Source organism: Daucus carota, chromosome 3, assembly GCF_001625215.2.
Source record: "Daucus carota subsp. sativus chromosome 3, DH1 v3.0, whole genome shotgun sequence".
In the NCBI taxonomy this organism is placed as follows: Eukaryota; Viridiplantae; Streptophyta; class Magnoliopsida; order Apiales; family Apiaceae; genus Daucus; species Daucus carota.
Genome location: NC_030383.2, coordinates 3,072,784 through 3,085,343, shown reverse-complemented (window position 1 = coordinate 3,085,343; position 12,560 = coordinate 3,072,784). Strand labels below are relative to the sequence as shown.

Genomic DNA, 12,560 nt, shown 5'->3' with positions numbered 1-12,560 from the left:
ATTTCGTAAGTGCAAAAAAATATTTTAAAATCCCGATTCAATACACTCCTCTCCTCTAAATGTATAAAGGAGTCGCTGCATGAACCGGTCATTCTCCCACTTTCGTTAGGCCGGATTTTTCTCGCAGGGAACCGGTCCTCGAGTTTCTGCCGCAAGAAAAACAAGAATCGATAAACAATATATTTCCTCTAATATATTTCCTTTACTAACGAACACATATGAAATCGGGAAATCGATAAACTATATTTTTATAATGCTAAAAAAATAACATATTGTTAATAATCAAATCAAAACATAACGTTAGTGACAAAAAAAAAATCCAACGTTTTTTTAAGGAAAAAAAAACCAACATTAAATTTTATTCAAAATAAATAAAATAAAATAATTTTTGAAATTTTTTAGAGTCTCAAAATGCGTGTCCAACTCTCATCCTCCAAGGTAAACTACCTAGGACACTACATAAAGATATAGACACATATCAGATCGCTATTATATTGCAGACTAACACTATATATTAATAATACTAAAAAAATAACATAGTGTTAATAAAAAAGTCCGAACCTAACGTTAGTGACAAAAAAAAGTCCGAACCTAACATTAGTGACAAAAAAGAAAAAAATTATAGTTCAGTGGTAGGTTTCTAAACAAAAAATAAGTTGGGTGGCAAAAAAATCTATTTTCCCTATGAAATATGACAATTATAATTTAAAATTAATAAAAAAACACTCTCACAATCTCATATATTAATATTAAAAAAATATTTAATAGATTGATGATGGAAATATTTATTGCTCGTAATACCATTTTATAATACTCCCTCTTTCCCAATTTATCTGTCATGTTTTACATTTTGTAGTCAAATTGACCGAATTTTGATTATTAATTATTAATTATTCTTACACAAATTTGAAAATTGAAAAAATACATTTTAAAGTAGAATACATATAGATCTAGTAATATATTTTTCATAATTTTTTCTAATGATTTTATATATGTAAAGTTCAGTTAAAATTGACCAATTTGGTCAATTTGACCATAAAAAGTCAAACAAGACAAATAAATTGAGACAGAGTGAGTATAAAAAATTATATAAATTAAATTTTATGAAAAATAACAATCAATCAATAACTATAATTTAATTTGCATAAAAAATAACCATAATATAATCAAATTTTAATTAACCAATAAAAATTGAACTTTAAACTTTAACTATAAATAATAAATAATAAATTTTAAACCAGATAAATCAGCTGTACTGAAGCTACAAGCACCCAAATCATCTTTCCACGACACCAAAGAAATCTTAGCTCCTGCGAACCCTGAAAACCCCATAAAAACAACATTAAAGTATTGAACAAGATGAAGGGTGGAGAGACGAAGTTCTTACAAGAACTCATATTATATGCAGCCAGCGCCGCTTTCAGTTGCTTAGTTCTGTTCGTGGGTCTTCGTCAGCTCGACCCGAATCGAGAAGCTTCCAAGAAAGCACACGAAGCCAAGAAAGAGATTGCCAAGCGTCTTGGCAGACCTCTTATTCAAACCAATCCCTACGAGGTACTGTACTCTTTTCAAATTGTTTTAGCCCGTGTTTCGGCCGACCAGACTTTTAATGTTTCGATTTTAATAATATATTTCTTGCAAGACAATTGTATAAAATAGTGAAAAATGTAAGAATAGCGTAGATTTGAGAAAGTGGATGATACTAGTACCGCAAGTAGGAGTAATTTTTATGTCACAAAGGCTTACTATTTTTAGATTGTTTTGAAATGTAAGGAATTCAGAAGATGTCAAAAAAGAAAAGTGTAAAGAAATTAATAAATTATTGAGATAGCCGGATAGATGGAGTAGTAATTTAGTATGTATGGGTTTATAGGGAGTTTAGTTATGTATGTTTATTGTGTTGAACCTTAGTTATAGATGTTTTTGATTATACAATTGACAGCGTTTTAATGTTTTGGTTTTAGTAAACAATATATGGGTTTCTAGTAAGTATTGTTATATATATTAATTGTGTTGAACCTAAGATAAATATTAAGTTTTATGTGTTTGATTTTTTAATTTAGTGACGTTGAATTGCGGGTGGAATGTTGTTATTGGGTGTTCTTGGTTATAATTGTGTTGTATTCTCATTCTGGTTCTTTTATGGACCAGGCCCTTCTAAATTTTTCAGTGGATGTGTTTTAGGTAGCTTGAAAGTTTCAATGGAGCTATTTTTTGTTGTTGGATAATGAATTTTATTTATCGTTATCACGTATTTTGGTAATGTAGGTTCTGTATTATGTGTATCATGATTAAATTCACTTTACCATTAGGGATGTATTTGTCAGACTAGGATGTGGAATGAGGGTTTTCTAGTGGTGGCATGATTTGTGTTAAGCTATGAATTGCTGTGTAAGTGAATATACAGAACACACTAAATGGGTGATTATACAATGGTAAGTTATGAAGCTTAGTGGAGTTAGTAGTAGCTTAAAATTTAAATTCTAGGACCTAAACATAGCAATGTTTGTTTTGAGTCAAAATTTCAGCTAAATGAGAATGAAGAACTTCTAGGTAGTTTGTTTTATTGGCATATATATGTTGATTCCTTTTATATAATGTTTAACAATGCTTCATGTAGGAAAAATGGATGCATCATCGTGCATTCAAGAGCATCGTTCAATTCCATAGAAAATAGAATGTAGATGTAGCTCATTTGCAGGGTACTCCCAGTCAAATATTTGGGTTTAATATCCACGGGTTTTTTGAAATATTGAAGTTTTCTATTCATTTTGATTTTCTCTTGGGGTATCTTAAATTTCCTTGCATCTTTGTTGCAATTACCCAAAAATAGGGTCATCTTTGGGTCGATCCAAAAAACCCGAAGCGACCTGCTAATGTTACTACCATAGCAGTAGCCTTGACCCTCGGAAATGGTATAACTTATTTAAGTATATAACATTATAGTTGTACTGCGTAATTATACTCAAAAGTTGAAAACATACTACAATTAAGGACATATTTCTGAACCCTGTATCCGAAACCTGAGGTGCACTCTGCCTGCTATCATTCATTCCCTCGTTCTCTATTGTTCTCACTTCGGAACCCTGTTCTCAACCCGAAGTTCATAACCTCTTTTACCTAGTATCTCTCTCCACAACAGCATACCCATCCCATTTCTACTTCCTGTAGTCAACTCATCTATTACCATATTTTCCATCTCTCCCTTTTACATATTCTCTACCGTGTTTACTTTGCTTCACTTTGTTAGTCATTGCAAGTATTTCTGCCATCTTGATTTTTCAGATATTGGTGCAAGGATCATGTGGTTCTTTTGCTTTATCTTGGTACCCGACTAACCATCCATTGATTTGTTGTAAATCCTTATTTTACGTAAACAAAGCTTGAGGGTGTTAATTATTTTTTCTTATTTAAATTTCTTGCTGCGTTCAGAATAACTTAGAAACAGGATTTAATTTAGGTGGGCCAACATGAACCTAGACCATGACCCAAAATTACCACCCCTAAGAACAAGCAGCAAGCATAAGAGAGATACAACAAAAAAATTAATATTTAAATCCAGATGTCAGATAGAAATAAAAATTAGAGAAGAAAGAAATCAAATAATTGTGCTGTAGCATGTAGGCAAACAGAAGAGGACAAGCTGCAAATATGTAGAGATTCAGATTGGGATGATGTAGAGAGATAGGGCAGCAGAGATTTTGAAAGTTAGGCTGCGGATTAGTGTGCTTGAGCGATTTAGCGATAGCATTTAGTTATTTTTCCTAAATTTAAAATTAATTGTAAAATATATTTGAGTGTAATTGTCACCTCCCTTCTCTTCATTTTCTAGTTCGTTCATGGTGACACCCCTAGAGCATGATTCCTTCGGTGGTTTAAAGATCCATGTAATCGCTATGTTTAACTTTTCAAATAATGCCTTGCAGGATGTAATAGCTTGTGATGTTATTAATCCTGATCACATTGATGTGGAATTTGATTCAATTGGAGGGCTGGATAGCATTAAGCAGTCACTGCATGAAATGGTCATTCTCCCACTCTGTAGGCCAGAACTTTTTTCACATGGGAAACTCCTTGGTCCTCAGAAAGGTGTGCTGTTATATGGGCCTCCAGGCACAGGAAAGACTATGCTCGCAAAAGCTATTGCAAAAGAGTCGGGGGCAGTTTTCATTAACGTAAGAATAGCAAATCTTATGAGCAAGTGGTTTGGTGATGCACAAAAACTTGGTGAGTGGGTTTTTGCTTTAGTCATTATATCTTTATTAGTTGTTACTTCATTTAGTCTTTAATTAGACATGTGATTAAAAATTCTATCAAGCTTGATTCTTATTTTTCTCTTTTGCAGTGACCAGTTATATATTTTAAATACTTAGTTCTAAAACTTGTTTTTTTGCTGATAGCTCTACTTAGCTTTTGGTCCAAGGACTTTTGCCTTTTTTTTGCAGTAATTGTAATATAGTTGCAGCTTGGCTGGTAAGGGAGGATTACATATCAGCCTGATTGACTTGGCTTATAAATTTCGATTATTATTATATACTTTTTTCAGAAAATTCCTTAAAAAGAATTGTGGTTGGTCTCAACCGTGTCTGCGGTTCTGTAGTTGTCTTGGGCTTCGTGTCCTGTGCATTAAATTAGTCTGTTCCTGTGTTCTAGTCCCAATACTTTTATATTTAGGTTGTTTGTTTCTTTAATATATGCAAAATTATTTGCAGTGTCGGCTGTATTTAGTTTGGCCCATAAACTCCAACCTGCTATTATATTTATTGATGAGGTCGACAGCTTTCTGGGTCAGCGGCGTTCTAGCGACCATGAAGCATTAACAAACATGAAGACAGAGTTCATGGCTTTATGGGATGGTTTCACCACTGATCGTATGTTCTCTTGATTTTTTTTTATAAAAATGTACCCTGATTAAAGTTGATCTCTCAGTTTCTCTTTCCATGTCATAACTGTGTTTTGTGACCACTGATCAGGATCAGTAGCTACCTTTTCGCTAGTTTTACTCATTTTTTATATTTTTATGTAGAAAATGCAAGGGTAATGGTTCTTGCGGCCACTAATCGTCCATCAGAGCTTGATGAAGCAATACTAAGACGTCTCCCCCAGGCTTTTAAAATTGGATTACCTGATCGCAGGGGTAGAGTTGATATATTAAAGGTTATCTTGAAGGGGGAGAGGGTGGAGAGTTCAATTGACTTTGATCACATAGCTGGTTTATGTGATGGGTATAGTGGCTCAGATCTTCTTGAGCTGTGCAAGCAGGCAGCCTATTTTCCCATCAGGGACCTTCTTAATGCTGAAAAGAGTGGACTCGAATCTTCGGTCTGTATTCTTTTCTCGCATATTACTTCTTTGATTCTAAATGAACAATATCATTAATTATTTAGTACAATGAATGTAGCTTTCAGAAGCACAGATTATTAACTTTTCCAATCAATAGCAGGTCAACTACTATTTACTTATGAAAAATCTGATATTTGACTATTAGAAGCCTGGACATTCTTCTGGGATGGGAAATTGCAATGAGAAAACTTCCCCACACAATAATTGAACCACCCTCTTTAGGAATTTTCACCTACCTTTGTGTAAGGGTTCATGATAATTAGGACCTGAAGTCTTCAAGCTTGCTTAAATTTGAAGTAGGCTAAGTTGGTTCACCTAGAGGTTTACACAGTGTGACTTAGTATATACCAAAATTAGTAGTCAGTATAATAAAATTAAATAATGAAGTTACGTTAGATTGCACATTAATCTGCGAAAAATGGGGGGAACTGATATGTACACTAATACTTATAAATGGGCTGCTGAGGTTAGAATGTTGACATCGGAGATATTTATATCCAAAGAAAATTATATTGTCAGGGATGTGACTAAGAGTACGTAGGAGTGGCAGTGTCCGCCACATATATGTGTCCATGCTTGAGATGTGATTCTCTAGGAACTGTCCTCGCTTCGTAGGGTCGGTTGGATTATTAATGTTGTAAAGTATAATCTTTTCAATATGGCCAATTCATTACAATTGTTCAAACAGTTATACTTCTTTTTATTATTTTGTTGGGGCCAGAGATGCTCAGTAAGGTTTTTCTTTTCCTTGCCCATTTCCTCGTTACTGGTCTTCAATATATGCATGAAGTTCGAGTACAAAAATTTCAATAAGTTTATTGTTTTTGCCCATGTTCTTCTTGATGAGTCTTCAATCTTTATTATATTTTCAGGAACCCAGGCCATTATCACAATCAGATCTTGAGAAAGTTCTAGCTACAAAAAGAAAATCAAAGGCTGCTGCTAGTGAATACACGAGGATGAGTTCACAATTGCCAGGATGGTCAGGCAATAGGGAGCCGGATGATAATCAAGTGCGAGCTGCACTTAGTGAGCTATCTAAGCTTATGGTGTCCCAAGTTTTAAATATTCAGGCGGAGGACCAAGATCCTTGAGGTTTTAACAATGATCTAGGAAACTGTTTTTTATGTCCTGATGCCAGACAGTATGAGTTTCGTAAATATATCTGCATGAAGTGTACTCTATCATCTTTCAGTATATCTGAGTTCTGAATAATATAAATGGTTGACACGGTGTCAGTTTAATCTTATTTTACATTTTAAATTAAATTAGTGTCAAAGATTACATAGCTTTCTATGAACGAACTGATTAGCTTTTGTGTCATGGATCTGAAATTTGAATCAGTCGTGTCTGAAAGTTGTTTATATTGGATTGATTGCCACTCAGGTTAGGATTGTTATGAGTCTCCTAATGCTTTGGACTTCTATCATATTCAATCAAAATATTATTGTCCGCTCTCACTACTTCTTCAGAATCAGGAAAACTTCTCTGACCAGGTACTGATCTGCGTTACTGACTGGTATGAGACTGACTGAATTGAGTATCGGAAAAGGCTGCAATTGCATTGTGTCTAGCGGTGATCACCCACTTCTAACGCGAAACTAGCATTTGATGTCTGTGCAGTATCGCAGATGGACTAAGCCGAAGAACATATGCAGTTTGTGGTTTGACATTATTTAAATTGTTTCTCCTCTTATCTGACTGATGGAAGCAACACTTAAATGTTTCTTTTCTTCGTGGTGGGGTGTTCTGCAGTCCATGGCTATAAGCTATTGCAGGCTTTGCAGCAATATGCTAGTAACTGTAGCACGCATCTGTAGAATTTGGTGCCCCAGTTGTTGACGGGCAGCTCATTGTAGACCATTTTTAACTTTGTTATATAAATACTACAACGGATATTTTCTTAAGCGTTTGGCCAGTGTGTGCCATGGCGACATGCTAAGCACCAAATTCTACAAGTTTTGTGGATTTTGATTGGTGTGATCGGTAAAGAAGTAGGAGCCGATCAAAATCAGCTAAACTTATAAATTTTAGTGTTTAACATGTGTCTATGGCACACCATAGAAAAACTTAAATACTATAAGGGCTATTTTCTAGTGCGTGCAAATGACGCACGTTAAAAAAAATTTTAGTTAGGTGTCGTATTTCTATTAATAATTTATTATTAATATGAATAATTTTTATAACTGATAACTTATAAATAGATAAAAATAGTCAGACATAGTTTGAAGTTGTTATTTTCATATAAGTTAAATCAAACCACCTATTGATGAGTGTTGGGATCCCAGTGAGTGTTAATGTTGTTTGATCACGATTTAGTAAAATAATATTTTATATAAAATATTGTTATTGTTGGTAGATCTGTAATAGTCAATGGATTAACAAATAGAAGGTGGTGCTGTATAAGTTCCACGTTTTGTTAGCATGCCATTTGCACCGAATGAATGAGCAAACCGATACTTCATTAGTTTATACTTTATAGTCCATGCCAACTTTCATCATATTTTCATTAAAAAAATATATCTCAACTTAATTGATCTTTGATCATTTCAATAGCTAATTATTAATAAAATTTTAAAATTATTAAGTATAATTTTCACCTAACCTCTCTATAAGGCCATATGATAGCGAAAAGATACGAGCATATAATCTGTAGAACAATAAACATGATAATACACAATTAGGAAACCGCCACGTGTATCATCATATATAGGACTGATCAAGGTAAACGAGATACCACTAATGTAGTGAAATAGATCTGTGAACATAACAGTTGTTATAAAGATTTACCTTTCGCAGAGGTACCAAGGCCAAAAGCCCAACAAAACTGCTAACAAAGAGAAAGCCAGTCATCCAACCAACAGCAGGTTCCTTGTAACTACCTGGTGAATTCCCCTCTGTGTCGATCCCTGCTTGCTCATATGTATTCTTGTTCAATCCCAACAGATAAGAACCAAACCCCCCTATAATGAATAATGTATAAATTAGCTGTTGTCTATTTAATATTGAGACCATGCATTAAATCCCTGTTGGAAGTAAATATATATATGCACACACTGTCATGTTCTGCTACAGAACATTTAGTCTACAAACTCTTAAAACCATATATAAATCACCAATCACATTACTAATCACCGTCTCAGAATACGAATGACTGATTTGTAGTTAAAAGGGCAAAATTGTTTGGATTTTAATAAACGCCTGTATATATATAGGAGGAATGAATCAAATGAACTCACCTCCAACAGCAATACTATAACATGCTACCGCACAAGTCTGAATGATTGTATTCTCTTGTCTAGTGAAGGGCGACGAAACATATCCAGCCTTATGAATTAACTTTGTCCACGTTCTAATTAGAACAAAGGCAAGCAAAGCAGCTGAAACATTGAGATTAGGCACAAGCCCAGTGGTGAGATTAAGCTTCATTACAATAACACTGTAAACGATCCCAATAGCTATACTAGCAACAATTCCTCGAATCGTAATGTGAGTTGTCCATGGAGGCAATCTCTTCACATCCTCTACCTCATTCCGTACCTCTCCCAATTGATCATTCTCAATCTCTCTACTTATTTCCATTTCATTGCTCCCCATTAATAAAGTTCCAAACTAGTATCTGCTATAATTCAATTATTTAACAAAAAGTTCAGAACTTTATGCACAAAACATATTCTAAACTAAAAAAAAAAAAAAAAGTATAGATAAACAAGAAATGTGAATATAACTCAGCCAAACCTGATTAAAATCTTCTCTGATAAATAAAGATGGAATCTTTATTGAGCTCAATCAAGAAAAACCTTGTTTCTTCAATTGAAGAACCTTTTAACAAAACTCCACTTCACAACCAACTCCAAAGACAAATTCTTGAATACCCAACTCAAATTTTGTCAAATAAAACAGTATATGCATGCATATAAATACTATTCTTGCATAAAGGTTTGAACTTTACCAATCAAGAAGAGCTGGCTCATTGAATAGTCTTCACTCAAGGAGAATGGGTGCTAAAAAGATAACCATCTTGTACTGCAAAAAATTGTACTACACATAAATTTGAGGTATGTAGTACTTGCTGCAGCACAATCAAAAGTGACATCTTAGGTAAACAACTGGTGGGCTAGAATTGCATTACCTTCCCACTGACCTCTTTTAAAAACTGGGTATTTTTACTATTCTGTATGTATCTTAGAAATGTGGATACAGATGGGAAGATAGTGATGTAATGGAAAGATTTGGAAGACTTTTGGTTGGGATGTAACATCATTGAATTCAGAAGTAAAGGGGTTTGGTTTTTTGGCGTGTGTTGGAAACATGGTGCATCGAAATTCGAGATGTTTTTTTATCCTCTCTCAGTGGCATTTATGATTCAGCAGATCGATAGATTTGTTGACTTTATTACATGTCCCACGCTCGTGATTTAATAGATTTTCACCTTTTGCACTTGTTTGAAAATTAAAAATATCGAATCTGGGACGGTGGTGATTATTGCAAAAGCTCACCTTTCACAACCAAAGATCGTTCATCATTCACGGGTTTACACTTTCTGCATGTCTATAGCTGGTATTTGGCATGTAGATAGTAGGGGTGTCTTTGGCATGTCTATAGCTGGTGTCCGGCATGTAGATAGCTGTGGTACCGCTTCTCCAATCTCAATTTATGCGATTGGTGTTTGTGAACATTGGGCTAACAATGGTTTTTATGTGATATGGTCAATTGCGATGTTATTATTTCCAGAGGTGTTGGTGCAATTTGGATCGCTTGGGATGTCTTTGATTTCGTTTTTAACTTTAAGAATTGTTAAATTCTATGGGTTAAACGATCAGGAAACAAATCATCTAATTGTTTTTAGTATGTTATTTGTTTTACCACCTGGTTGTATTGGCAGTTAGGGGTTTGTCCCGACTGTATTATGTTCAAGTTAATGAAATTTTCTTGCATTTGTCAAAAAAAAAAAAAATAAATAAAAATCAAAGGTAAAAATCTAATGCTAACATGTTAAAATATACTCGGAATTGAGTGAAAAATGTCTCACCTAATTTATATTTTATATGACAATTAATTAAATTGTTTAAAATAAAATATGATAACAATAGGAAATGAATTTATGGTTTGCTCTTGAATTTTGACTTTTGTTAATTTTTCGAATATGCGACACATTAATAATTATTTTTCAGATTTTTATTTATGAAAATTTTTGTGCATAGATCATATTATTAATGAGATTGGAGCTAAAATAAATTCATACATTTATTTTTATCTGATTTTTCATTCCAAATATCATATGATTATGTAAAATGAAAATTCATAATAACTAAAATGAAAAAAAGTTCTTACATAATTATATATATATATTTGTTGTTTTATTAAAAGACATATTAAATTTACGTTAAAAAGGAAGCGAAATATTCTGATCTATATTCTTATAAAATAAGTGAACACAGGTAAAGCTGACTGATATTTTGGAAAGAGCCGTAGAAATATAAATTTCTAACATCCACTTCTTTTTATTATTCTTTTGATTTTTTGTGATGACATGAGTCATGAGTTGATTGGTTCTATTTGAGTTCCACTTGCTCGGGTAAAGTTAACATCTCTTTTAGAAAAAAGGCAAGATTCGATACAGAGGGGTTTTGTAGAGAATACTTAATTAGTTAATGCAGCTTTTCAAAGTAATACTCAACAAAGTTGTTAATCAAAGATTAGATATTTGTTTAGCTGTAGGTAGTTAATCAAAATTAACTAGTACGTTAACCAAATTTAATTAATGGATTTCTTATTAAGAAAAAAGTATCCAGCGTAAAAAATTATATATGGAGGTCGTCCCCATAGAATGGATTCTTCATAAATCATCAATTTGATGAGGGAGATGCTTGTATTGACCTAATGTCTCTGGAATAGTTCTTGGATTTTCTGAAATTTTTTAACTTCGGATATAAAAATAAATTATACTTTCTATTTCTAGCATGTAGGGAAAATGCTTCTAATATGTCAAAAAGATCATTTTAAAACATCAAAGTTACCTTTTTGAGTTTCAAATGGAAGAAAAGAATATTTTCAAAATTATTGAAGAAAAAATTATCTAAAATAAATAGTTAATATTAAAAAATATTTAAGTTTCAAAATATTATTTTGAAACTAAAAATCAAAATTAAAATCGCCTTTTCCAACTTCATACGTTTGTGTAAGGAAATTTCTTAAAACTTTTAAATTTAAAATATTAAATTATAAACCTTTTTTAGTTTCGAATATTTGGGAAGAATGTTTCTGATAGATTAATTTAAATATGAAATATAAAAAAATATCTTTTTTTTTATTAAAACTGAACATGTAAATTGAAACGGGAAAATATTTCATAATAAAATAGATGAAATTCAAATTTGAATTTGAAATATTTTGCTCCAATCTTGAAATTTGGATCAGTGACTGCCCTGATGAAATTAATGTCAGACTGGATTTGATATGAAGGTTGATAACGGATAAAGGAAAGGAGTCGCTGCATGAACCGGTCATTCTCATTTCTCCCACTTCATTAGGCCGGAATTTTTCTCGCAGGGAACCGGTCCTCGAGTTTCTGCCGCAAGAAATACAAGAATCGATAAACAATATATTTCCTCTACTAAGTACTAACGAACACATATGTAATATCTAATATGACACTTATAATTTATAATTAATTAAAAAAAACACTCTCACAATCTCATATATTAATATTAAAAAGATATTTAATAGATTGATGATGGAAATATTTACTGCTCGTAATACCATTTTATAATATAAACAAATTATAAAAATTAGATTTTATGAAATATAACAATAGATAAATAAATAAAATTTAATCAAATTTTAATTAATCAATACCAAAATACTAAAAGATAATATTAAAATTTCAACTATAAATAATAAATTTTAAACCAGATAAATCAGCTATACGCCTGAAGCTATAAGCACCCAAATCAGCTTTACACGACACCAAAGAAACCTTAGCTCCTGCGAACCCTGAAAACCCCATAAAAACAACATTAAATTATCGAACAAGATGAAGGGTGGAGAGACGAAGTTCTTGCAAGAACTTATATCAAATTTAAAAAAATTATCTTTTTTTTATTGAAACTGAACATGTAAATTGAAATGGGAGAGTATTTTATAATGGGAAATTCAAATTTGAATTTGTAATAATTTGCTTCAATTTTGAAATTTAGATCAGGGATTGCCCTCAT

At 32.5% G+C, this 12,560-nt stretch overlaps 2 protein-coding genes across 4 annotated transcripts; one reads left to right on the top strand and one right to left on the bottom strand.

Annotated features, from left to right (window-relative positions):
* The first annotated feature begins 1,243 nt into the window (after window positions 1–1,243).
* On the top strand, window positions 1,244–6,611 carry LOC108214061 (uncharacterized). Its single transcript, XM_017385844.2, has 5 exons — window positions 1,244–1,554; window positions 3,927–4,227; window positions 4,713–4,871; window positions 5,027–5,322; window positions 6,216–6,611. The coding sequence occupies exons 1-5, from the start codon at window positions 1,360–1,362 to the stop codon at window positions 6,435–6,437; spliced, it is 1,173 nt and encodes a 390-aa protein (XP_017241333.1). The 5' UTR covers window positions 1,244–1,359; the 3' UTR covers window positions 6,438–6,611.
* Window positions 5,614–9,562, bottom strand: LOC108214062 (metal-nicotianamine transporter YSL3-like). 3 transcript variants are annotated; one of them, XM_064090429.1, is made up of 4 exons: window positions 9,082–9,558; window positions 8,583–8,965; window positions 8,134–8,306; window positions 5,614–5,658 (listed from the first exon to the last, which is right to left on the bottom strand). In XM_064090429.1, the coding sequence occupies exons 2-4, from the start codon at window positions 8,938–8,940 to the stop codon at window positions 5,629–5,631; spliced, it is 561 nt and encodes a 186-aa protein (XP_063946499.1). In that variant the 5' UTR covers window positions 8,941–8,965; window positions 9,082–9,558; the 3' UTR covers window positions 5,614–5,628. The 3 variants fall into 3 exon arrangements, with proteins under 3 accessions (XP_063946499.1, XP_017241335.1, XP_063946498.1); XM_017385846.2 differs by lacking the exon at window positions 5,614–5,658 and adding an exon at window positions 7,904–7,993 and having other exon boundaries at window positions 8,583–8,962; window positions 9,082–9,562; XM_064090428.1 differs by lacking the exon at window positions 5,614–5,658 and adding an exon at window positions 7,904–7,993 and having other exon boundaries at window positions 9,082–9,561.
* Between the last annotated feature and the right edge of the window lie 2,998 nt (window positions 9,563–12,560).

Coding starts and splice junctions, on each gene's coding strand:
- LOC108214062 (XM_017385846.2), bottom strand. CDS start 8,940: ATGGGGAGCAATGAAATGGAAATAAGTAGAGAGATTGAGAATGATCAA. Junction 8,307..8,582: donor TTATAGTATTGCTGTTGGAG/GTGAGTTCATTT, acceptor TATTCATTATAG/GGGGGTTTGGTTCTTATCTG. Junction 7,994..8,133: donor CCTTGGTACCTCTGCGAAAG/GTAAATCTTTAT, acceptor ATTGTTCTACAG/ATTATATGCTCGTATCTTTT.
- LOC108214061 (XM_017385844.2), top strand. CDS start 1,360: ATGAAGGGTGGAGAGACGAAGTTCTTACAAGAACTCATATTATATGCA. Junction 4,872..5,026: donor GGATGGTTTCACCACTGATC/GTATGTTCTCTT, acceptor ATTTTTATGTAG/AAAATGCAAGGGTAATGGTT. Junction 5,323..6,215: donor AGAGTGGACTCGAATCTTCG/GTCTGTATTCTT, acceptor TTATATTTTCAG/GAACCCAGGCCATTATCACA.